Source organism: Lissotriton vulgaris, chromosome 1_1 (assembly GCF_964263255.1).
Source record: "Lissotriton vulgaris chromosome 1_1, aLisVul1.2, whole genome shotgun sequence".
Classification (NCBI taxonomy): Eukaryota; Metazoa; Chordata; class Amphibia; order Caudata; family Salamandridae; genus Lissotriton; species Lissotriton vulgaris.
In genome coordinates, this window is record NC_141685.1 from 182781667 (window position 1) to 182805477 (window position 23811).

The window sequence follows — 23811 nt, forward strand, 5'->3', positions numbered from 1 at the left end:
CAGGACACTTTTTCAGACTGCTGCAGCTGGCACGGGCGGCCGCCAATAATGGGAGGACTGCTATGTATTCTATGCACAGATATGAATTCAGCAGCCCACATGCCTCGAACTGCAAATGCTACTTACCAGTATGCATCTGTTCTTGGCATGTAGGGCTGTTGACATTCATATCGCCCACCCTCCTCCCCGGCGCCTGTAGCAGCTGCAGTCTTCATACATATATATATATATTCATGTATCTGCTCGCAGCATAGGCATCACTCACATACTTCACTCCATCTCTGCCAATGGCTAAAAACAATCTGGGGATGGAGGTGATGCCCATGCGCACTGTAGTCCAGGGGAGGAGCCACCTATCTCGTGATACTTCGAAGACTCTTCCAGGACAACAATGTGCAATCATCCGGACCCAACACTAGGCGGCGATCTATGCACAGATATGAATGTCAGCAGCCCTACATGCCAAGAACAGATGCATACTGGTAAGTAGCATTTGCAGTTTTCTTTAGACCTATCTGCAGGCTTAGCAAAGTTGCATGATCTTCTTTTTTTTCTTTTTTTATCTTTCTGTCTCATCTCCGGGGCACTTAGAAGCTGTATCTTTCATTTGGCCTATCTAATAAGAGGAGGAGCTGGTTTATATATTTTTTTTGTTTGAGTTTTTTAACAGCGCGAACTTGAACCGATTAGGTTATCAGAGCGCTTTACATAGCACCAGTTACGTTACATAAGGACACACATTCATTTTTGTTAGACACAGGGAGATTAAGTGATTTGCCCAGAATCACAGGATGTTTTAGCGACATTACCGAGACTCGAACCCAGTTCCCCAGGCTTTCCGATCCCCTGCGTGGGACCAAGTGATGATGTAATTTTTGCTTGTGGACTGTGGAAAAAAAATTTATGAACACATTTTTGACATAAATAAGGTGGCAGGCCAAAGGCTCCTCTGTGCTTTGCAGCAGCCGCCGCACGAGCAGCACCACAAGCGCCTTAGCACCGCGTTGCCGGTAGCGTCCGTTCCTGCCCCCAAAGCAGATCCGTAGAACTTATGAGCCTTTATAACAGGACGCGGGTGAAGCAGGAACCGGTCACAAAACAAACCCTCGCAGTCGTCCCAGGCTCCGCTCTGCTTGCTCGTCAACTCCTCTTCGGCTCGGCCCCTCGGCTCTAATCGATACACTCTGCACTCAACGCCGAATCACAGGCCGACAACAACTGTGAACACCAACAGAGGGAAGAATTGTGTGTTTCCCCCAGTTAGTGAAAAAAACCCAGCATAAGCATTGGCTGCTTCTGCTGCACCCAGAGTCTTGTGCGTCTTTTCATTGTAATTTTTCTGTCTGGAAAAAGATTGTGTCCTGGTTTTCTGCACCCAGTAAATCCAGGTGCAGAAAAACCTAACAACTGATAATCAAGTGGAATAAAATGAACACTTGAAAGTACGCCTTAATTTCATTGCCCTTGATTCACACTCTGGACCATAGTTGAGGGATAGGTCTAGGCATAGTCCTTGCAGCACACAATAGATTTGCTTGAGGCAGAGGCCAAAACTCAAAAGTCAGGAAGCCAGATACAAGTAGGTGGTAACTCAGGGCAGGGGAAAACGCCTGTTGTCCGTAGAGGAGCCATTCCCGTCCCAGAAATCTGCATTACAAATTAATTAATAGTATATATTTTTTAATATCTGTTTGGTGCCAGTCCATATGACTTTCATATCTGCCTTTGGGATTCTATGTTGCAACTTTATAGGGTACATGTATCCTTTGTGAGCTTAATAAAATGTTACAAATTCTACCAATCCTCACTCCTACATCCAAGTACTCTCTTGCTACCATTCTACACTCTGCTCTGTCTGAAAAACAGCTCAGCATTTTCAAAATTCTGCATTGATTTGGCTTGTAAATTATATTTTTGGAAATGCACATGTATTAACTATTTAATTTTAATACTATAGGTGATTGAAATTACTGACGAAGAAAGCAAGATTTAGCACTAAGCAAATGAATGTTAGTGCCATAAGAAGGATTATTTTGAAAAACTGAAGGACATCCAGCATTCTACGTTTAAACAATTTCCAAAAATCTAAGTGTGGCGAGGAAAGTACTATACCTGTAAGTGAAGTCTCTAATTTTGCATTTCATTAACCCAGAGCAAAGCCATATCTGTGCACACAGCATCAGAAATAATGTAGAAAGACCGCTTCAGCATCCTCATCTGAAATATTATCAGAAAGACACATTGTCTCAGCATGACAGAATAACGTTCATCTAAAGCATCATGTAATTCCAGAGAGGAAACACACACTGCATAAAAGAAAGTTACAACTAAAGGTTTCTTCTGGATACCATCAAAGAAAAGACACTGAAAGAAGTCTCCGAAGCTGACACGTTAACAACTAAAAGATTGGAAAATCACCTTTGTTCAACAACCGTTTTTACAGTTACGCAAGTTTGAGACTATCTGCTTCGGGATATAACACCTCGACCCACTCTGCTCACTCTTGCGAAAACCTTAAAAATTCACCACTTTATTGTGTTGATGACCATCTCAGATTGTTTCCTTTTTATTGTATACTGTTCTGCAATTCTATGTAAATCGCCTCAACATTATCTGTTGTGCAGGAGTGATATGTAAAACTGTTAAATATAAAAATGGGTTAAAGGATCACCGTTGCACTATAGGTAATGTAAATAAATCCTCATCTTCAAAACTACAATCCTTAACCTTACACCAAACATAGAAAGGGTAAAAGGAACTGATGTTCTGCGACTGGTGATCCACAATAGTACTGTGCACGTTCAAACGCCCTCAGATACTGCCATTACATTAGTGCAAAAAGGTACTTATCAGTTTAATCATTAAATATCAGACTAACACCTTATTACTGCATTGCTAAGAACCTATACAAATAGACTTGAGAAAAACGTCAGTCACAAATGAAGTTGCTCCCGGAGAGGCTATTACCTAAAGACTATTATCTGCTAGAACAATTTCAACAGGTGTTATAGGGCTGCTTCCAGACATTTTTTGCTCAATTCAAGTGTTGAGAAGATTACACACAATTTCTTTTAGAGATAAGTACTAAACATTATCTAAACAAGCACAACTCTAAAATCGAGGCAAAATAACCGAAGTTGGGGAAAAAAGTCTTATTTCACAGAATTTGACAGAATGCACACAGGGGGAAACCACTTTCAGTGCAAAGTATGCAAAAAAAGTTTCAGGCGTAAATCTTATCTCACTGAGCATATGAGAATCCACACTGGGGAAAAACCTTTTCAGTGCTCTGAATGCCGGAAAAGCTTTAGAGTCAAAGCGAGTCTATATCAACATGCATTAACCCACTCTATGGAAAAACCTTACCAGTGCACTGAATGTCAGAAAAGGTTCAACCAAAAATGTTATCTCACTGAACATATGAGAATCCACTCTGGGGAAAAACCTTACCAGTGCTCTGAATGCCCAAAAGATTTCAAACTTAAATCACTTCTAACTGCACATGTGAGATTCCACACTGGGGAAAAACCTTATCAGTGCTCTGAATGCCAGAGATGTTTCAGTGACAAAATGAGACTCACTAAACATACAAGGACCCACACTTGGGTAAAACGTTATCGGTGCACTGAATGTGACAAATGTTTTAGTGAAAAAAGCAGTCTCACTCAGCATATAAGAACCCACACTGGGGAAAAACCTTATCAGTGCTCTGAATGCCACAAATGTTTCAACCAAAAAAGCAATCTCACTCAGCATATAAGAAGCCACACTGGGGAAAAACCTTATCAGTGCTCTGAATGCCAGATATGTTTCATTCGAAAAAGCAGTCTCATTCAGCATATAAGAACCCACACTGGGGAAAAACCTTATCAGTGCTCCGAATGCCAAAAATGTTTCAGCCACAAATCTAATCTCACTGAACATATGAGAATCCACTCTGGGGAAAACCCTTATCAGCGCTCTGAATGCCAGAAAAGTTTTTGTAACAAACCAAATCTATCTCGACATGCAATAACCCACTCTGTGGACAAACCTTATCAGTGCCCAGATTGTCAAAAATGTTTCAAAGACAAAAGCACTCTCACTCGGCATACAAGAACCCACACCAGGGAAAAACCTCCTCAGTGCACAGAATGCCAGAAATGTTTCATTAACAAAAACAATCTCACTCAGCATACAATAACCCACACTGGAGAGAAACCATATCAGTGCACGGAATGCCAGAAATGTTTCAGTTGCAAAAGCAGACTCACTGAACATGCAAGAATACACACTGGGGAAAAACCATATCAGTGCTCTGAATGCCAGAAAAGGTTTTGTAACAAACAAAGTCTTTCTCATCATGCAATGACCCATTCTGTGGAGCAACCTTATCAGTGCTCTGAATGCCAGAAATGTTTCAATGAAAAACGCTATCTCACAGTGCATATAAGAACCCACACTAGGGAAAAACCTTATCAGTGCTCTGAATGCCAGAAATGTTTCAATGAAAAAAGACATCTCACGCTGCATATAAGAACCCACACTGGGGAAAAACCGTATCAGTGCTCTGAATGCCCAAAAGATTTCAAACTTAAATCACTTCTAACTGCACATGTGAGATCCCACACTGGGGAAAAACCTTATCAGTGCTCTGAATGCCAGAGATGTTTCAGTGACAAAATGAGACTCACTAAACATACAAGGACCCACACTTGGGTAAAACGTTATCGGTGCACTGAATGTGACAAATGTTTCAATGAAAAAAGCAGTCTCACTCAGCACATAAGAACCCACACTGGGGAAAAACCTTATCAGTGCTCTGAATGCCAGAAATGTTTCATTCAAAAAAGCAGTCTCACACGGCACATAAGAACCCACACTGGGGAAAAACCTTATCAGTGCCCTGAATGCCCAAAAGATTTCAAACTTAAATCACATATAACTGAACATGTGAGAATCCACACTGGGGAAAAACCTTATCAGTGCTCTGAATGCCAGACATGCTTCAGTTTAAAAAGTAGTCTCACACGGCATATAAGAATCCACTCTGGGGAAAAACCTTATCAGTGCTCTGAATGCCAGAAAAGCTTTAGAGTCAAAGCGAGTCTATATCAACATGCATTAACCCACTCTATGGAAAAACCTTACCAGTGCGCTGAATGCCAGAAAAGGTTTTGTAACAAACCGAGTCTATCTCGACATGCATTAACCCACTCTGTGGAACAACCTTACCAGTGCGCTGAATGCCCAAAAAGTTTCAACCAAAAATGTCATCTCACTGAACATATGAGATTCCACACTGGGGAAAAACCTTATCAGTGCTCCGAATGCCAGAGATGTTTCAGTGACAAAATGAGACTCACTATACATACAAGGACCCACTCTTTGGTAAAACGTTATCGGTGCACTGAATGTGACAAATGTTTCAGTGAAAAAAGCAGTCTCACTCAGCATATAAGAACCCACACTGGGGAAAAACCTTATCAGTGCTCTGAATGCCAGAAATGTTTCAGAGTCAAAATCCGTCTCACTCAGCATATAAGAACCCACACTGGGGAAAAACCTTATCAGTGCTCTGAATGCCAGAAATGTTTCATTCAAAAAAGCTGTCTCACACGGCACATAAGAACCCACACTGGGGAAAAACCTTATCAGTGCCCTGAATGCCCAAAAGAGTTCAAACTTAAATCACATATAACTGAACATGTGAGATTCCACACTGGGGAAAAACCTTATCAGTGCTCTGAATGCCAGACATGCTTCAGTTTAAAAAGTAGTCTCACACGGCACATAAGAATCCACACTGGGGAAAAACCTTATCAGTGCTCTGAATGCCAGAAATGTTTCAGTATAAAAAGTAGTCTCACTCTGCATACAAGAACCCACACTGGGTAAAAACCTTATCAGTGCATTGAATGCCAGAAATGTTTCAGTGAAAAAAGACATCTCACGCTGTATATAAAAACCCACACTGGGTAAAAACCTTATCAGTGCTCCGAATGCCAAAAATGTTTCAGCCAAAAATCTCATCTCACTGAACATGTGAGAATCCACATTGGTGAATTATCAGTGCTCTAAATGTCTGAAAAGATTCAGAGGTAGAGATGGTTACAAGCGCCATAAGAAAACACACTGTAGGAAGGTGGATATCTGACTATGGTTACCCCCAACTTTTTGCCTAGTGTTTAGCTGGTTTTCTACTTAGCCTGGGCCCTGAATAGCAGGATCCCAGGCCAACTATCGGCTCTCTCCTTAAAACGGACTCCATGTACCTTAGGTACATACACAATTGGATATTGGTTCACCTTATGAGTCCCTGTATAGTGTACCCTAGGTACTCAGGGCATTGGTGCAACCAAGGCCTACCAGGGGCTGCAGCATGTATTATGCCACACCTGGCTGGCCACCCAAATAGACACAACTGGCTGTTCACTCAGCTGGGGCATGGTTGTGTAATCACCCTTTGCTTAGGTGTAGTATTCCTATACCTACATACATATAGACACATAGTAACCTATAAGTCACTCCTATGGCAGGCCTTAACAATCCTGAAGGCAGAGTGCTTGGTTATATGTGAGATGGTGCTCTAGCATGAGCTGAGCCTGTCTGCAGCGTTCGGAACTACTTCCTTATAGCTGTTCTATGATATTGCCAAACCATATACTCTTAAGTGCATTATAATCCTCGCGGTTAATGCGAACGTTGGTTTGGCTTTATCGAAACATGTCGTGTAAGGTGTCATACACTTTGGAATACTACCCCCTTGCCAATTCTGGCGACGGGGTAGCATTCCGCCCTTCTAGAGGGAGAAGACATGTTAGTTCTGACGATCACGGTTAAAGTTAACCAGAGCCCCAGCGTTACAAAATGGACGCTGCTGCCCCAGACACAAGTCTGACCGTCTGCTCCTGGGAGTCCTTCCAGCGAGGGAGGCCTGGACAATACGTTTCCTGCCTGGAGAGGTGCAAGCACCGCCCAGACAGGAGTTTGTGTATTAGGACAGGGAGGGTTGAAAAGAAACACACTGCCTGGAGCACTCTAGGTGCTCCATGCATACCCCAGTTCAAACCGGTTGCTGGGGCACCCCTGCCCCAGCTCTGGCGCGAAACTGGACAAAGGAAAGGGGGTGTAACCACCCACCTTCCTGGTCCCACCCATAGGAGGAACCTAGTAGGTAAACCAGCCCACTTTAGTTGTATAAAGACAGGAGCTGACACAGGAGACTTTAGATTAATCCTGGAATCGAACTGAAGACGAAACTCTGGACCCTTCGATATTCACCTAAGCTGAAGACTGAAGAATCTCCCTTGTGGCCAAGGAGTGACCACCCTGGGCAACCAGGCACCATCCAGCAACTCGACGGCTTGCTTTGCCCCCGTTCCCGCCGGAACCCGAGCTCATAGCCTGACAAGATCCTGACTCCCTAAGCCCTCTGACCCCACTGCACGACTCCAGCACAGATGAGCACCTGGACGGCGTTGGACCTCGTGGACCGGACATCTTGAAAAGTCCTTCTTCTTGCTACCAGCGCAGCTCCTGAGGCATCCTCGAAGCTGTGCACTGGGGACCGAGACACCCCGACAATGAGCACCACCTGCACCGAAGATCAGCCCTCCACACTCCACGTGTTCTGCGTGGGGCCCTTCTGCTTGTGTTCTACTCGACGCGTTGTCCCGGTTGCTGGCCAGTTGGCTAGTAGCCCTGTGACGATGATCCTTTAAGAAATCCATCGCTGGTCTGGTTGCTCCAGACTGGCACTTGCTTCCCTGAAAAGGTGAAGTACCTCAGACCCTCCTGGTCTGCACCAGAAGCCTTTTGTGTATCCTGCGTGGGTTGCCTTTGCTTAGGCTTGTTGGCTCCGATCTTGAAGTCGACCCCTCCTTCTGCGAAAACCTTTGTGGGACAGCTCCTCTCCAGCGCCTGGTCGTCCTCGACACCTCCTGCTCCGCGTGGCTGCAGAGACCAGCTTCACGACAGCACCTGATTGCTCCTCGACGACGTCTGGTTCCTTCCTGATTCCACCCGGTCACTGGCTAGTGACCTAGACTCTGTCCCCTCTGCTTTCAGGTCCTTCTTCAACTTCGATCCACCCTTGGATCCACCCGGACATCTTCCTCCTGGTCGCCTGCAGCATCTTTCTTCAGGGCTCCATTGAAATCAACGGCGAAACCAGACACACTTTGACACCTATGCACCCGCAGCCCGTGGGTGAGGTAACGCGAGTACTTCGGTGCTCCTGTAGGGATTGACTATCCTAGTGTCCAGATTTGCTTGTAGTTTCCTCCTATCTAAACCGGAAGTGTCCTAAAACTATAATTACTTACCTTTTAAGTTCCCATAGACTTTCTATTGACTCCCGCATGAGTGTTCCGACTCTGCACGCGCTGCCTGTGGGCCTCCTACTCCTAACCTAAGGGTCAGATAGTGTAGCCCCAGCGATTCCCTAGGCTTTCTCCTTTCACCAGTCGTGGTTCTTAAACCACTTACTTAGTATATGGTTTTACGCGCCCCTAGGGCCTAACTGTAAATTGTGCTATTTAAAGTATTTCGAAGTGTAACTTGTTATGTGCTTTTGCCTCTGTCCTCATAAAGAGTTCAGAGGAGTGGGTTAGTGAATAAATACATATATATTTTATATATATCCTGTGTGGTGTCCTTTCATTTGGTATTCAAGGGGTTACGTATGGTAAAACAGCTGGCTTTACACGCCCTCTAGAGTTATGGCCTAAGACTGCTCTGTCCATGCTACCCCTAGGATAGCTGGTCTATAAGGTGTCACGTGTTTGTAATTATACCTTCACACTGTGTTAAGTTAGCATGAGCTTTTTACAAGTTTAAACACCATTTTCCTTCTCTGCTGCCTCTGCACACGGCACATTATGTTATTACAGCTTTTCGCCTAGTTGCATATTTTGTTTGATGCGAGAATAAAAAAGTTTGCTTGATAATCTATGTCTGTACAGTGAGTGCCGAGGCATTCAAGGTTTTCCAACACAGTGCTTGTTGTTCGAGTTGATCAGGGCACGGTCTAGACATAACACATATGCAGCTGTGGCCAACTTTGGGTTTGAGCGGGTTTAATAATGCACTGCACAGAGAAGTAAAACACACTTGGAGATTCGTATGCTGAGTGTTGGTGCAGGAGATGATGTGATCCGTTTCTGCTAAGACCAAGAGGTATGGGTCTGCCCTTCTAAACCCAAAAGAGACCTTCTTTAGATATAATATACTGGCTAGGGAGGGTAAACTTACGTTTAATGTAACCTTTTACTATTAGCATTTTGACATGCTTTCTCCTTTTGTATTTATGGAATAGTAACAATGCTGATAACCTTGTTCTTGATAATATGTTTCCTTGTATTATCTAAGACACTGCGCTTGAGAACACGGCATTAGAAATAAACATTTCAAAATTGCACGTGTCTTTATTTACTCCTCGTTCTGGACTGATGTGTGTATGACGAAAGAGTGTTCATTTATTCCACTTTAACTGAGGTGTTCTGAGTTCATGTTCTGGGTTGTCTAATCATTGGGGATGAGAAAGAACCAATAAGACATTGATTGCTAGTCTGGTAGGGGATTTTGGATACTGAGGTGAGTTTTTGGCACACCCTCATTCACTGAGGTTCTGGGTTTCTATGCACAGTTCTCTATAGGTACAGAATCCCTGCTACAAAGGTTGACTTTACAACCATCACCATAAGGGTTGTTTGGACTGGTGCAAGGTGCTCACCATTTATGTGTATTCTGAATGTCAAATAAGGTTTAGTCTTGAATACAATAACATTTCACATGAGAATTGACACTGGACTAAAGCCATATACAGGAGGGGAAAGCCAGAAACGTTTTACTCAGAAAGGAGATCTCACTAAACATGAGAAATGCATGCACATGAGGTGAAAAGTAAGGCATATCTTGAGTTGCAGAAAAGCTTCTAACAACTTGACTTTACATGAGAGAGCACATATTGTAGTTGCAATAGAGTTCATCAAGAAACTCTTACAGGATAACTTAGGCTGCCCGCATGCAACCTCCAAAGAAATGTCAGGCCTGGAAATATTTTTAATTGCAACAGAATCCATAATTTGAGTATCTGAAAGTTACAAAACTCTCAAGGTCTTTACTTTACACAGAGACGTTTTAGTGCTTGCAAAAATCAACTAATTGCCCTAAAAATCACAATAATGTCTTAAATTTTACTCCACCCAAAAGGTTTCTACTCACCCTTGTTTCTTAACATATGACTGATATCTATTTTTTCATGATAAGATTAAGCCTATGTGCTAAAAAAAACTTTGGCTGTCTACGCGGAGTTCCGCAAGCAGCGGAATGCGAAAGGGTCATGCCGTTTGTGGTGATTTCATCCCATGTCGGAGGATCATTTGGCCCTTCTCTTCCAGGAAGTTATGGATCTCTTTGTCAAACGCGTCCCTGTGCCAGAAGTAGGCCAGGGTTACTACTCCCACTACTTCTTGGTACCCAAGAAGGACAAAGGCCTGCATCCTATCTTAGTCCTCAGGGACATCAACCGCTTCCTATTAAAAGAGAAATTCAAGATGTTAGACTTGGCTCAGGTCTTGTCTGCCTTCGAGCCTGGAGATTTGATGGTAGCATTGGACTTGCAGGACACTTACTTTCACATCCCCGTCTTGCCTGCCCACCGTCATTACCTCGGTTCATGGTAGGCCACACGCATTTTCAGTTTACCATGCTCCCCTTTGGCCTTACCAGCCCTCCCCCGGGTGTTCACGAAAGTGATGGCGGTTGTCGCAGCTCATCTGCGCAGATCAGGGGTTCCAGTCTTCCCCTATCTCGCCGACTGGCTGTTGAAGGCGAGGTCGCCCAGGCTGTCGTCTCCCTCCTCCAGACTAAGACTGACTTCCTGCATTTGCTGAGGTTCACAGTTAACGTGCTGAAGTCACAACTGATTCCCTCCCATAAGCTCCTTTTCATCTGAGCGGTTCTGGACACAGCACAGTTTTGGGTCTATCCTCCCTAGCAGCAAGTGCAGGATATTCGGGCTATGATACCGATGTTTCAGCCTCCATCCCGGTGTTCGGTGAGAATGAGGCTGCTGGGCCTCATGGCCTCCTGCATCCTGCTGGTGCATCATGCCAGATGGCATATACATGCTCTGCAGTGGAACTTGAAGTCCCAGTGGGCGCAGCACCAGGGGAATGTTTCCGATGACGTTCAGATTTCGGAAGGGACTCCAAGTCCGTTGCAGTGATGGCTCACGAACCAGGATTGAGTCAACTGCAGATCCCTCTCCCTTCCCCAACCTGAGTTCACAGTAGTGACGGATGTGTCACTCCTGGTTTGGGGCAGCCATATGGGAATGGCGGAGATCAAAGGCCTCTGGTCTCTGGCGGAGGCCAGGCACCACATCAACCTTCTGGATCTCCGAGCGATTCGTCTTGCATTGAAGGCATTCCTTCTTTCTGTCAAAGGAAGAGTGGTGCAAGTGTTCACGGACAACACCACTGCCATGTGATGCTGCAACAAACAGGGTAGGGTCGTGAACCGATGTCAAGAGGCTCTTCTCCTTGGACATGGCTGGAACATCAGGGCATACCTCTGGTGGTTCAACACCTAACAGGTTCCCTGAAAGCCAGGGCGGAAAAACTCAGCTGCCGGTGCGTGATGGATCACGAACGGCGTCTTCACTCGAAGGTGGTGCAAGGTCTCTTTTAGCAGTGGGGAGAGCCTTGGTTAAATCTATTCGCCACCAAAGAGAACGCGCAATGTCAGCAGTTCTGCGTGTTGGAGTTTTCAAGGCGGCTCTCCCTCGGCAACGCTTTTCGTCACGAGAGGAGTTTCAGCCTCCTGTACGCCTTTCTGCCTGTACCACTTCTGCCAAAATTGCTGAAGAAGATCAAACACGACCGGTCCCAAGTCATTCTTGTGGCTCCGGACTGGGCACGAAGAGTTTGGTACCACGAGCTCTTGAGCATGTCCATCAATCCTATTATTAACAGATTTCTGAAGTGCATTACTCATCTCTTTCCTGCTGCTCCTTTCGTAATGCCCCAGTGGGACTTGAATCTTGTCCTCACTTATCTTATGTGTGCTTCCTTTGAGCCCTACATAATTGTCCTCTTCGCCTCCTTTGAAAACTGCTTTTTTGCTTGCCATCCCCTCTGCTCGCAGGGTGAGTGAGCGTCAGGCTTATCTTCGTGACCTCCCTTTCTTGCTGTCCATCCACAGAAAGTAGTCCTCCGTACTAAGCCCTCTTTCTGCCCAAAGTGATTACCTCTTTCCACATAGGTCAGACCCTCACATTGCCCACCTTCTTCCCGCCTCTAAACCCTTCCAAAGAGGAGGGTAGATTCCATTGTCTGGACCCAAAATGTGTGCTGTCTTTCTACCTTGACCGCACTAAAGACTTCCGGGTGGACGATCAACTCATTGCAGATTATGTGGGCACCAAGAAAGGTCGGGCAATGCACAAAGGTACCATCTATTGATGGGTCGTTCTATGCATTAAGATCTGTTATTCTTTGACTAAAAGGAACTTCCAGTAGGACTGTGCACCCACTCTACCAGGGCGACGGCAGCCACTACTGCTTTGGGCCGTCGAGTTCCACTGATTGACATCTGTCACACAGCCACGTGGGCATCCCTGCACACGTTAACTAAGCATTACTGCCTGGACAGCCAAATCCGGAGAACTAGCTTTTTTGGCTGTTCTGTTCTCCACGACTTCCTGGTATGAACTTAATTCGCAGACACACCACCTGGTTTGGTATTGCTGGGGTATCTATTCTAAGGTAAGGAATCTATAACTAATAGTCTATTTCAGATGAACAATTTACTTCCCTTCGGTAACGATGTATCTGTAAGAGACATATATTAGTTATAGATTCCCTACCTCCCCACCCATCCTCCCCATTCTGCACACGGACTTCTAGGGACAGGGACTCCCTTACAGGGCCCTAGTTTTGTGCACCAGGGGTCAGTGTCTTGCATGGCTCTGCGCTTCTGGCATGGAACGTCGTATCAGAACTGACATTAGTGCGCAGGAGCAGAGTCTAAATAGACACCACTGCGTCATCCCGGCGACCATGATGCCCATGACAGACGCTGAGTTGACCGATGCCACCTACCGACACGTAGGGGTACTGCTAAGTAAACATTTCTTCGCATCCAGTCTGACGCCTGGGGGTAATTCTAAGCTAAGGAATCTATAACTAATATATGTCTTACAGATACATCGTTACCAAAGGTAAGTAACTTGTTCGTTTTGTGCCTACCAGGGATGGTGCATCAATTGAGAAAGAGGGCAGTTAATGAACAACATTAATATAGAAAGAAAACTGGGTGGGCGCCTGTGCACAGCCCTGGTGAACATCTTAATTGATAGTTAATCGTTCAGTCACCAGGCCCTGGGTTCTCCAGCGAACCTGGGCATAATTACCCTCATGTAGGCTGATCACTAGGCTCAAGAGCCTCCTAGGATGGCCCATATCACCCCAGACCTTCCATAGCCTGCTTTGTGGAACCAGGACAAAAGCAGATTTAAGGTCGATGAAGGCAACATACAAGTTTCCCTGCCGACCACAACGATCTTCCAATAGAGTAAAAGGAAGCGGAAACCTGATGAATCGTGGATATCTTCTTCCTAAAGCCTGTCTGAAAGGGGGATACAATGGCTTTAGCTGCTGTCCATTCCTCAATCCTGCTCAAGACCAATTGGGGAGAAATGCTCTTCACACAGTTGATCAAGCTGATCAGCCTGTAATTGGCTGGATGGAATCTATCACCCTTCTTATATATTGGGACGACGACCGCTCCCTTCCAAGATTCAGGTACTGGGGCACCACTGATAATGGCATTAGTTAAGAAAAGGTTATACCAAGACAATTTATCTCTTTCTAGCAGAAGGATATAAGCTGGAATGCTGTCTAATCCTGAAGCTCTACGGCTGGTTATTGCATCCAGAGCTGAGGATGTCGGCCAGGTCAAGGAAAGGGCCAGGTACAGCTATAGAGTTGTCTGTTTACACAGTCCCCAGCATAGTGTCCGGCTCATTAAGGTCTGGGGAGAAATGTTTTTTTGCAGAGGTGAAGCAGAGACCTCTCTCCCCTCCACTTTACAAGTGCCCATTACCTGGTGAAGTTCTTAAAAGAGCAAGTCAATTTGAGTTCCTGCCATTCTTTCTTAGCCCGAGCCTGGGCCCTTTTGTACTTCTCTCCATCCAGACTGATTTCTGAGATGTCCTTTGTGAAGGATATCTACGTGAAAGTCTGAATTCTTTATTAAACCAATGGTTTACTTCATGAAAATTCAGTTTGTGGACTTTAATAGGGACTACAAGGTAGTACAATATTTTCTTGAAGTTGTTGTGGAAGCAGTCATTGGCATGCCACACTCTTAGTTCTTGCAGATCGATTTCCCGAAGGTAGCGATAGATTGATCTTCACCTCGCCAGATGATCAAAATATCGTTGATACACACATATAACTGCAATCCCAATTGGCACAGACAAACCATGGGAACCAAAGCAGTGACTTGGATCGGACCGGGCCTGAACACCATTCTCCCTTGTCCATGTAGGATAGTCCCAAATCTCCATTGGTTGCAATAGGAACAGGGGAGTTGTCCCTTCTATGACGGAAGGGGCCCCATTAGACTTGACCAGTTCCACATGAGCGATTTTTCAGAGTGTGTGGTGAAGTGTAAGGTGATTGTTCCTAAATATAACAAAGTCAGGACTGGGGCAGATCTTTCAGAGTCGCAGCGGCTAAACTGTGGAACAGTCTGTCTCCTGATATCCGTCAAATCTCACAGCTCCTCCCTTTCAGGAAACGCATCAAGACATGGTTGTTCCCTTAGAAACGACCCCTTCTTCCTGCTCCTCGCTATCTGTTCCCCTGAGTTAAGAGTATTCACCAGCGCCAGGAAACCTGCAAGGTGTCAGCCGCGCTTTATAAATGTTTAAAATAAATAATAAATAAATAAATAAGTGCCACCGGCCACCTAACATAGAAGAGAATACGTATGGCTAACCATATTGAACTATGGCTCCTGATAACCAGGTGCCTTAGAATATGTGCGAGGGACACTGCCTGTTCTTTTCTATATTTTCATATATATGTTTTTTTTATTGTACTCTCATAAGCTCAGAAGATTACCTCCACCAGATACCTGTGACACTGTCCATTGGACATGGCCCAAAGATCCTACACTTATACATACAAGATTGGGCACTCTGATTCAGGTGCACTGACCTCTCTATACCCTTAGACATATGGGGCTGACCACTTGCAACAGGATACATGTGTAGTACAAGGGACATGGTTTACACACCCATCACTCATTTCTACTTTCGGGTGTGCTGATTTTTCTAATGATTCTTTCGCCCTTGGGTATACAGCGCTGACCCTTTAAAAACACATGCCAGTACATCGTGGTATTTGCAGTTAACTTCGATGGAAACACGTCTTTAGTGATTCTACTCCACGTGAAAAAGCGGCTGTGTGTGACAGAGGCAAGAAAGCCTGCAGCATTTAGTGCGCGTTCATTCAGATTCATGCTGCCGGCATGGGAATACATTTCCCAAGTACTCGTGGTCACGTGACTGCATCAGAGTAATGCGATTATACAACCTGAGTGAGTAACCTTAGTGGAGTGGTGTGGCTCACTGGTTAGAGGCGGCAGACCCGTAAGCAGAGAACGGCCCGGGACCAGGGTTCAATTCCCGACGCGGCAGGGTCGTGGACCAGGGTCAACGGACTCGATAAGTCTCGCCTCGGTGCCTACTCTAACCAGGGAACACACTCGGCAACTCTGGGCATTAAGCTTGCCTCATCTCTACAACGGCTGCCCACAGACGCCGGGGATGCCTGGTTTCACCTTGGAGATACCCAGAACGGGACCATCTCACAGGGAAAACCAGGACGGGTTCCCCAGCGGTCTTCAGCGGCAGGATACTCCATGGAGTCACAGTGTGCTTTACAAGTACACCCACATTTACATTTACATTTTGCCACACACCAAATTCAGCTTTAGCTAGCTCCGGATCCTCTATTCGAGCAACTGCGATTACTCTGGACACCGTCTTCCATCTGCTGGGGTATAACGGATTGCCGGCTCCCTGTATACAGTTATGGGTCTCTGACCCGCCGTTTGTTATATCTGTAATTTTTTCTGCACAGAGGCAGCGTGTTCCCTGTATACAGCAATGGGTCCCTGAACCTACCTTTTTGTTTAACTTGAATCTTTCGTGCATTGAGCCCGTCTTTTTTTTTTCTTTTCTTGTTATGAAAAAGTAAAGAATGCTGCATTCATGTTAAAGATATGGAAGTGTCAAAGCACACTCTCTCATGTCGTAGGAAAGTTCTCAGTGCACATGTGGCAGGCGTTGTGTCTTGAAAACAAAGCACGCTGCCCCCATGCAGAGGTCAACTATTTTAAGTCCATTTCCTCCACTGCATCGCAGCTTTGTTATTGCAGTGCACATCAAACACGTCTACAGTTTTCAACTTGAAGAATGCTGCATCTATGTTTAAACTAGGCAGTGTTATCATGTGCCTTACTGCTGCATATTTTAATGGGCCAGTTGCTTCTGAAATCTAAGCACGCTGTACTTGGTGTTAGGCCAACTAGCTCTAAGAGTCTTTTTTTCCCCCATAACACCACATGTTTCCTTTTGAAGTTACTGCACTAGGTTCTGCCTTTGTTCACCCTGTGCTGCCACAACACCATGCTGCTATGAGGCACGAGCCATCAAAAACATTGATACACAAACTTCAAGGCAGACACACGACTGCCTCCACAGTCTTGGCGTGTCTCCCCCTAGTATTTAACACCATTACGCTGCCCGCTTGTCTCGATAAACCTTAGTGACATTTGAATACATGCTCGGGGAACGTATTAGGGACTTCACAGCCATACAAAATACCTCAGTCACTATTGCAGACACCGCCTATGAGTATATGGACAGTTTTTAATCTACATGGGCACACTTTTTCTTTACAATTGTTCTAAAATGCCTAGAACTGTTACAGCCTTCCAGAAGACTTATTTTCTTACCATGCTGACCTTCCTATAATTCTTTATTAGGGCGGAGAGTCACCCAAGGCCGCATGCCACGGTGAGTTGAGGCACATTTCCCGACATCAGCAGATTAACCTTTCTACAGTATATTATTATTGTAGTGAATCTTGTTGTCTATAAATTATTTTATTTCCCACCTATACTAAGAATAACAGACATTGACTATACAGTATATGGTTGTGTCCTGTTTGAACGGGTTTGTATGTCCTGGACTGAATAGCTTTGAAATGTAACGCTAGCACAGTTGTTCAAATGTCTGACCTAGATTTTTTTCAAACCATTCTTATATTTCCTATGTATGTATTCTTTGAGGTACCACCAGTGAATTCACAAATCTATGTAGATTAATATGATCACTGGATGGTTTTGTATATGAAAACCCTTCTTTATACTTATATTGGTTCGTACACAATTTTTAGGTCTCGCCTGAGCCAGGCTGCATGCGTTGTTCAGCGAGGCTTTTAGTAAGGGCTTTAAACTCTGAACACGTGTGTGTGCTTATTTATCCTTGCTGTCTCTGTTTATCACCTTCCCCTTTTCTGCCTTTCCCTCTCTTGCTTTGGGACCTTTTCAATGTTTAACAAAAAGCTGTAAAACCTGCTGACCGATCTTTGTTCTTTTAATAAAGCGTTTTTTTTATCACCCTGTGCCTGGAAGCTGTGGCAGATTGGAGTACGACAAACCCCTGAAAAATTGACCTTGTCTGCCGGTTTCTAAGCATTAACCAAGGAGAAATGTATTCCGTGATAGCTTGGAGAGATGAACTGACCAGTCAGAGATCCCATGGCAGCTCTGTGGAGACTCAAATTCACGAGCTCCTTCTTGCAAGGAGTTATGGGAACCAAATCATGCACGCCATGCCCTCTGACCTTTTGCTGGCGACATAGTTAATTTTAAATCCTCCCTTGCACACAAAAATTCAGAATTCCTAAGAATCCCTTCTTTTGAGGTCTGGAGCGTGGGTCTGTCTTCTATATCTATGCGTTTTAATACAAAATAATGAAAGCGCCTAGATTTTTGCACCATATATGTCAAGGTAGTTAGCGAGAACGCTGCGTACCCCATTGCATCTGTTCCCTGCGGCACGTGCATCATTCCAGAAATCCGACCCAGAGATGGAGGCTCCCGTTGCATTCCTGTGCTTTGGTAGCCGGGTTCATCGAATTGTTGCCCTCTGAAACATTCTACCCCGGTTTGTCCAAAATGCCTTCAGTATTGATATAGTGTCTATTTATTCCTTTACATTTACTTTCCAGTTTGCCCAGTAACATTTTCTTTTTGGGAGGAGGTATGTTTTTGATAATTCAAATGTAACTCCTGTAGAGGCACGCATTTCCACAGAGAATATCGCATTCACAGTGTATCCTTCCTGCCACATGGGAGATGGATGTGGGCCGGAACGTTTTTCTAAATCATCCAATTTTATTTTGTATATTTAGAAAGCTTTTTTCCTATCCTTGTGCTTGCGAACATGAATTGTATTAAAAATACAAGCCTTGACTCAGCCAATAGACTCTTCGATAGATATTGTTTGCTGTGTTTTTCTCTGCCAGGCGCACAACATATAGACTGTTCACAGACTTTCTGTAGTATGCTTCATTCTGGGTAGATCAACTCTAAGCCCCATTCTACTTCTATCCTTGTGTTAGTGCAGCCCGATGTAAATAGTAATTGTAATGTATTTGCATTAATATAACGCTTACTGCCCCTGACGAACATTGAGGCGCTTTTTCGGCGAGTAGTACGCTACTCCAGAATCCAAAAATGATTAGTGGTGAATTAGTGTAGGTAAATATAAAATTAATTTGAGAGCTGGACATGTTGGTCTGTTAGTTGGGTTGAAAATGAGAGTGGAGGGATAGAAGAGGGATGGTTTTGCATTTATATAGCGCTTACTACCCCTGATGAAGTGTTGAAGCGCTTTTCAGCGAGTAGCATGCTACTCCAGAACCCAAAAAGATGAATAGATAGATCAATTATTGTGGGTAGGTTGTTTTATTATATAAATACAACTGTACGAAAATTTATAAAATTCTGTTGTAAAGTTGTATCCAAGAGGCAAGTATAGTCGCTGATAATAATGTATACAAAGTTGGCTTGCCATCAAGACTGATGCCCCGTAATATTGATGCAAAGTCAGTTGTGCTGAAGTATTTTAGACTCTTGTTGAATTGTACCATCCACCTTGTAGGTACTGTTGTTTGTATCGGGTCCACATTGTAGGCAGACACAAACGTTGAAATTGTGCACTATTTATATTAAGCATAATGTAGGTGAGCATATGACAGTAACCACTGTACAAGCTGTATTAGGTGCTTAGAAGTAGAGTGACATAGAGGGCAATAAACACTCCACTAACTCTGTCACTCGCTTAGTACAGACGAACGCCAAAGGCTTCGTACATGATGAAGCATCAGAGTGCACCCTCTTTCTGCGTCCCATGGGCATTTTGGCTTTTGTTCTACAGAAGAGGCTGCAGGCACTTCCATAGCCCTTTATGTAGCTTGGATCACGTAGGAGAGATTCTAAGCGGGCATTCTTTCCTTTGTATTGGGCATGGCCACATTCAAATGTGGGAAAACCTTTTGTCTTGCGACTGCACTGTATTATTGACACGGGCGAAAGAGAAAACAAGCAGTCAGGCGGTGCACTGATTGTATACCACCACCTGACAGGATGGTGACAGACCCCAACCACCTGCAGGGGAAACGTGCCACCTCGTTTCTAGCTGCCAGACGCTTTACTTTGTAAGCAGACTGCTGGTTTATAACTGTACCTACGTTGGGGCACCACATGCTTTTTCCAGCATATTCTGGTGTACTCCCCCTGTGTGGCATGACAGCACCCACTGAAGACTGCACCGTTGTGTAGTCTGGCACCTTCCCTGTAATTCTGAACTTGGCCTTTAGAAACGGTACTATTTTGTGTGCCGATTTAATTCAGGTATACAAAGAATGTGGTACTAAGGTAGGACAAGGAAGATTACATTTCTACAGTGGCAGCAATGTTTTTGTCAAAGTTGTTTATGCCCTCAACACCCCCCCGTACCCTGAACATAATGGGAATACTTAGACTACACCTCCGCGTACCTAATGCTGCCATTTGCATTTCAAGACAAGTGATTAATGTGGATTTATGAAGTTAAAAGCCATTGGGTGTTCCGACCTGTCTGATACTTGCATGTGGAAAAGATGGGTCATTTGGAACCTAAAGATAGATAAACATATTCATAGGTCACGATTTAAGTCTGCATCTAAAATAAAACTGTACATTCGGAGAGTTGATAAGTGAGATGTTAAAAGGCAGCCGCTAATCGAGCTGCATTAGTACAAAGGCCTCCCTATATTATGAGATCTATTCCTGCTTCAGTCCTTAATTGCAATGAATACTTTAATACCCAGGCATGAAGTCATCGTCGAGCTGTTTAAATATCCACCTGTCTCCCCACCTCTTCCCCACTGCATCCTTAACCAGTGGCCTAGTTGGTGTGCCCTGGGCCCTAAGGCAAGAAGGGAAATGTGACACATGCCCTCTGTTTGGACTGTGGAAAACAGCAATAGTCATTGTTCTGTGGGTCCCTCAGATCTCTGAACTGTGACAAACAGCAGCTTTCAGAGTTAAGTGCTTCTTTAAGGCATCTGGGACCTGGTGCCACCGCACCTCCTGCACCAATGGGAAGCTAAGCCTCTGCCCGTAACAGCTTCTATTCTAGCCCCACTGGTGAACCGAAACAGCCAAGTACTGATCTGGCCATTTCTGCAGTCATGCAGCCACCTCTTCCACTGAACGGATTTAAGTTGCATGAAAGCAGCATGCGGGAAACAACCATTTCTGAGGCAAAGTCAGCAAACACCTTGATTGTTCCAACCTGAATCAGTTTAAAATCAGGGATGAAAAAAGGTTCATTGTCATCTCTTGCTTATCAAAAGGGTAAAACAGATTCATCTAACATTACAGTGTACCACTTAAAAAAAAATGTGATTCTGTGTACAAATTAAAACTAGCATGAATAAAAAAAGGGGAGCCTTTGGCCAAAATAGGAATTTTCCCTACCCATACTTCTAACACATCTTATACAAAAAAATGCTAACTACATTGTCATCCGGAAATAGTCATTAGCGCCTATTCATATGCAAATGCCATTTGTCTTTCACTTCAAGCTTTCAAAAGTAAATTGATATAAAAGCAGTATTGAATTTGTTGACATTGTTTACTCTTACCAGAGCATCAACTTTCTATGACACACTATATAAAAAAGGAGTTGTTATATACTAAACATCCAGAAATGTTTGATTAACCAGTTATAAAGTCACGTCTAGCTTAGTTAGTTTATAGTCTTCTTTTTTTTTAATAGAAATTATTTCACATTGTTACTGGATCTGCATGGCTAAACACTTATAAGGTCCCAAAGGCGAGACCTATTGGCTATGCCAATGCTTGTTATTGATTGAGTACAATGAGCATCAGCACTTTTGATTAGGTCCTGAAGAAAGCCGCAAACACTTCTTTGAAGGATTAATAGGCTGAAACATGTTGACCTCTTATTGACTCTAACAGTGCATATATTTTTCTACCACAGTGCCCTGTTTTTAATCGTAAAAACAAGTGATGGACCGAATGTGGATCAATGTCACACATTCCCCCAGTCAAAAGATCTGGGCCCAAATCCATCGTTTTTTTGCACTCCACACCACCCTGGGTTAGACAATGGCGATATGCAAATCAGCTCTGATCCTGTTGCCCCATGGGAACAGTCCAGTCCGAACTACAAAAGCCATGTCCTTCCCAGAACGGAATCAAGCATCCGAGGACCGGACCGGTTTCGAGGTAACACCTCTCATCAGCCCGGCTAGCTTGACTCCAAGTGGTGTGGAGTGCCTGGGACCCACGTCTGGGCATCCCCAGCGCACTTAGGGCGGCAATTGCAAAAACAACAAGTGATGGACCGAATGTGGATCAATGTCACACATTCCCCCAGTCAAAAGATCTGGGCCCAAATCCATTGTTTTTTTGCACTCCACACCACCCTGGGTTAGACAATGGCGATATGCAAATCAGCTCTGACCCTGTTGCCCCATGGGAACAGTCCAGTCCGAACTACAAAAGCCATGTCCTTCCCAGAACGGAATCAAGGATCCGAGGACCTGACCGGTTTCGAGGTAACACCTCTCATCAGCCCGGCTAGCTTGACTCCAAGTGGTATGGAGTGCCTGAGACCCACGTCTGGGCATCCCCAGCGCACTTAGGGCGGCAATTGCAAAAACAACAAGTGATGGACCGAATGTGGATCAATGTCACACATTCCCCCAGTCAAAAGATCTGGGCCCAAATCCATCGTTTTTTTGCACTCCACACCACCCTGGGTTAGACAATGGCGATATGCAAATCAGCTCTGACCCTGTTGCCCCATGGGAACAGTCCAGTCCGAACTACAAAAGCCATGTCCTTCCCAGAACGGAATCAAGCATCCGAGGACCGGACCGGTTTCGAGGTAACACCTCTCATCAGCCCGGCTAGCTTGACTCCAAGTGGTGTGGAGTGCCTGGGACCCACGTCTGGGCATCCCCAGCGCACTTAGGGCGGCAATTGCAAAAACAACAAGTGATGGACCGAATGTGGATCAATGTCACACATTCCCCCAGTCAAAAGATCTGGGCCCAAATCCATCGTTTTTTTGCACTCCACACCACCCTGGGTTAGACAATGGCGATATGCAAATCAGCTCTGACCCTGTTGCCCCATGGGAACAGTCCAGTCCGAACTACAAAAGCCATGTCCTTCCCAGAACGGAATCAAGCATCCGAGGACCGGACCGGTTTCGAGGTAACAGCTCTCATCAGCCCGGCTAGCTTGACTCCAAGTGGTGTGGAGTGCCTGGGACCCACGTCTGGGCATCCCCAGCGCACTTAGGGCGGCAATTGCAAAAACAACAAGTGATGGACCGAATGTGGATCAATGTCACACATTCCCCCAGTCAAAAGATCTGGGCCCAAATCCATCGTTTTTTTGCACTCCACACCACCCTGGGTTAGACAATGGCGATATGCAAATCAGCTCTGACCCTGTTGCCCCATGGGAACAGTCCAGTCCGAACTACAAAAGCCATGTCCTTCCCAGAACGGAATCAAGCATCCGAGCACTGGACCGGTTTCGAGGTAACACCTCTCATCAGCCCGGCTAGCTTGACTCCAAGTGGTGTGGAGTGCCTGGGACCCACGTCTGGGCATCCCCAGCGCACTTAGGGCGGCAATTGCAAAAACAACAAGTGATGGACCGAATGTGGATCAATGTCACACATTCCCCCAGTCAAAAGATCTGGGCCCAAATCCATCGTTTTTTTGCACTCCACACCACCCTGGGTTAGACAATGGCGATATGCAAATCAGCTCTGACCCTGTTGCCCCATGGGAACAGTCCAGTCCGAACTACAAAAGCCATGTCCTTCCCAGAACGGAATCAAGCATCCGAGGACCGGACCGGTTTCAAGGTAACACCTCTCATCAGCCCGGCTAGCTTGACTCCAAGTGGTGTGGAGTGCCTGGGACCCACGTCTGGGCATCCCCAGCGCACTTAGGGCGGCAATTGCAAAAACAACAAGTGATGGACCGAATGTGGATCAATGTCACACATTCCCCCAGTCAAAAGATCTGGGCCCAAATCCATCGTTTTTTTGCACTCCACACCACCCTGGGTTAGACAATGGCGATATGCAAATCAGCTCTGACCCTGTTGCCCCATGGGAACAGTCCAGTCCGAACTACAAAAGCCATG

The 23811-nt window shown here is 45.0% G+C and overlaps 1 protein-coding gene across 1 annotated transcript; it reads left to right on the forward strand.

Annotated features, from left to right (window-relative positions):
• The first annotated feature begins 3138 nt into the window (after nucleotides 1–3138).
• Nucleotides 3139–6857, forward strand: LOC147738090 (uncharacterized). Its single transcript, XM_086935834.1, is given in 1 exon segment — nucleotides 3139–6857. A coding segment is annotated over 1 exon segment (2886 nt). The 5' UTR covers nucleotides 3139–3174; the 3' UTR covers nucleotides 6061–6857.
• Nucleotides 6858–23811: the final 16954 nt, after the last annotated feature.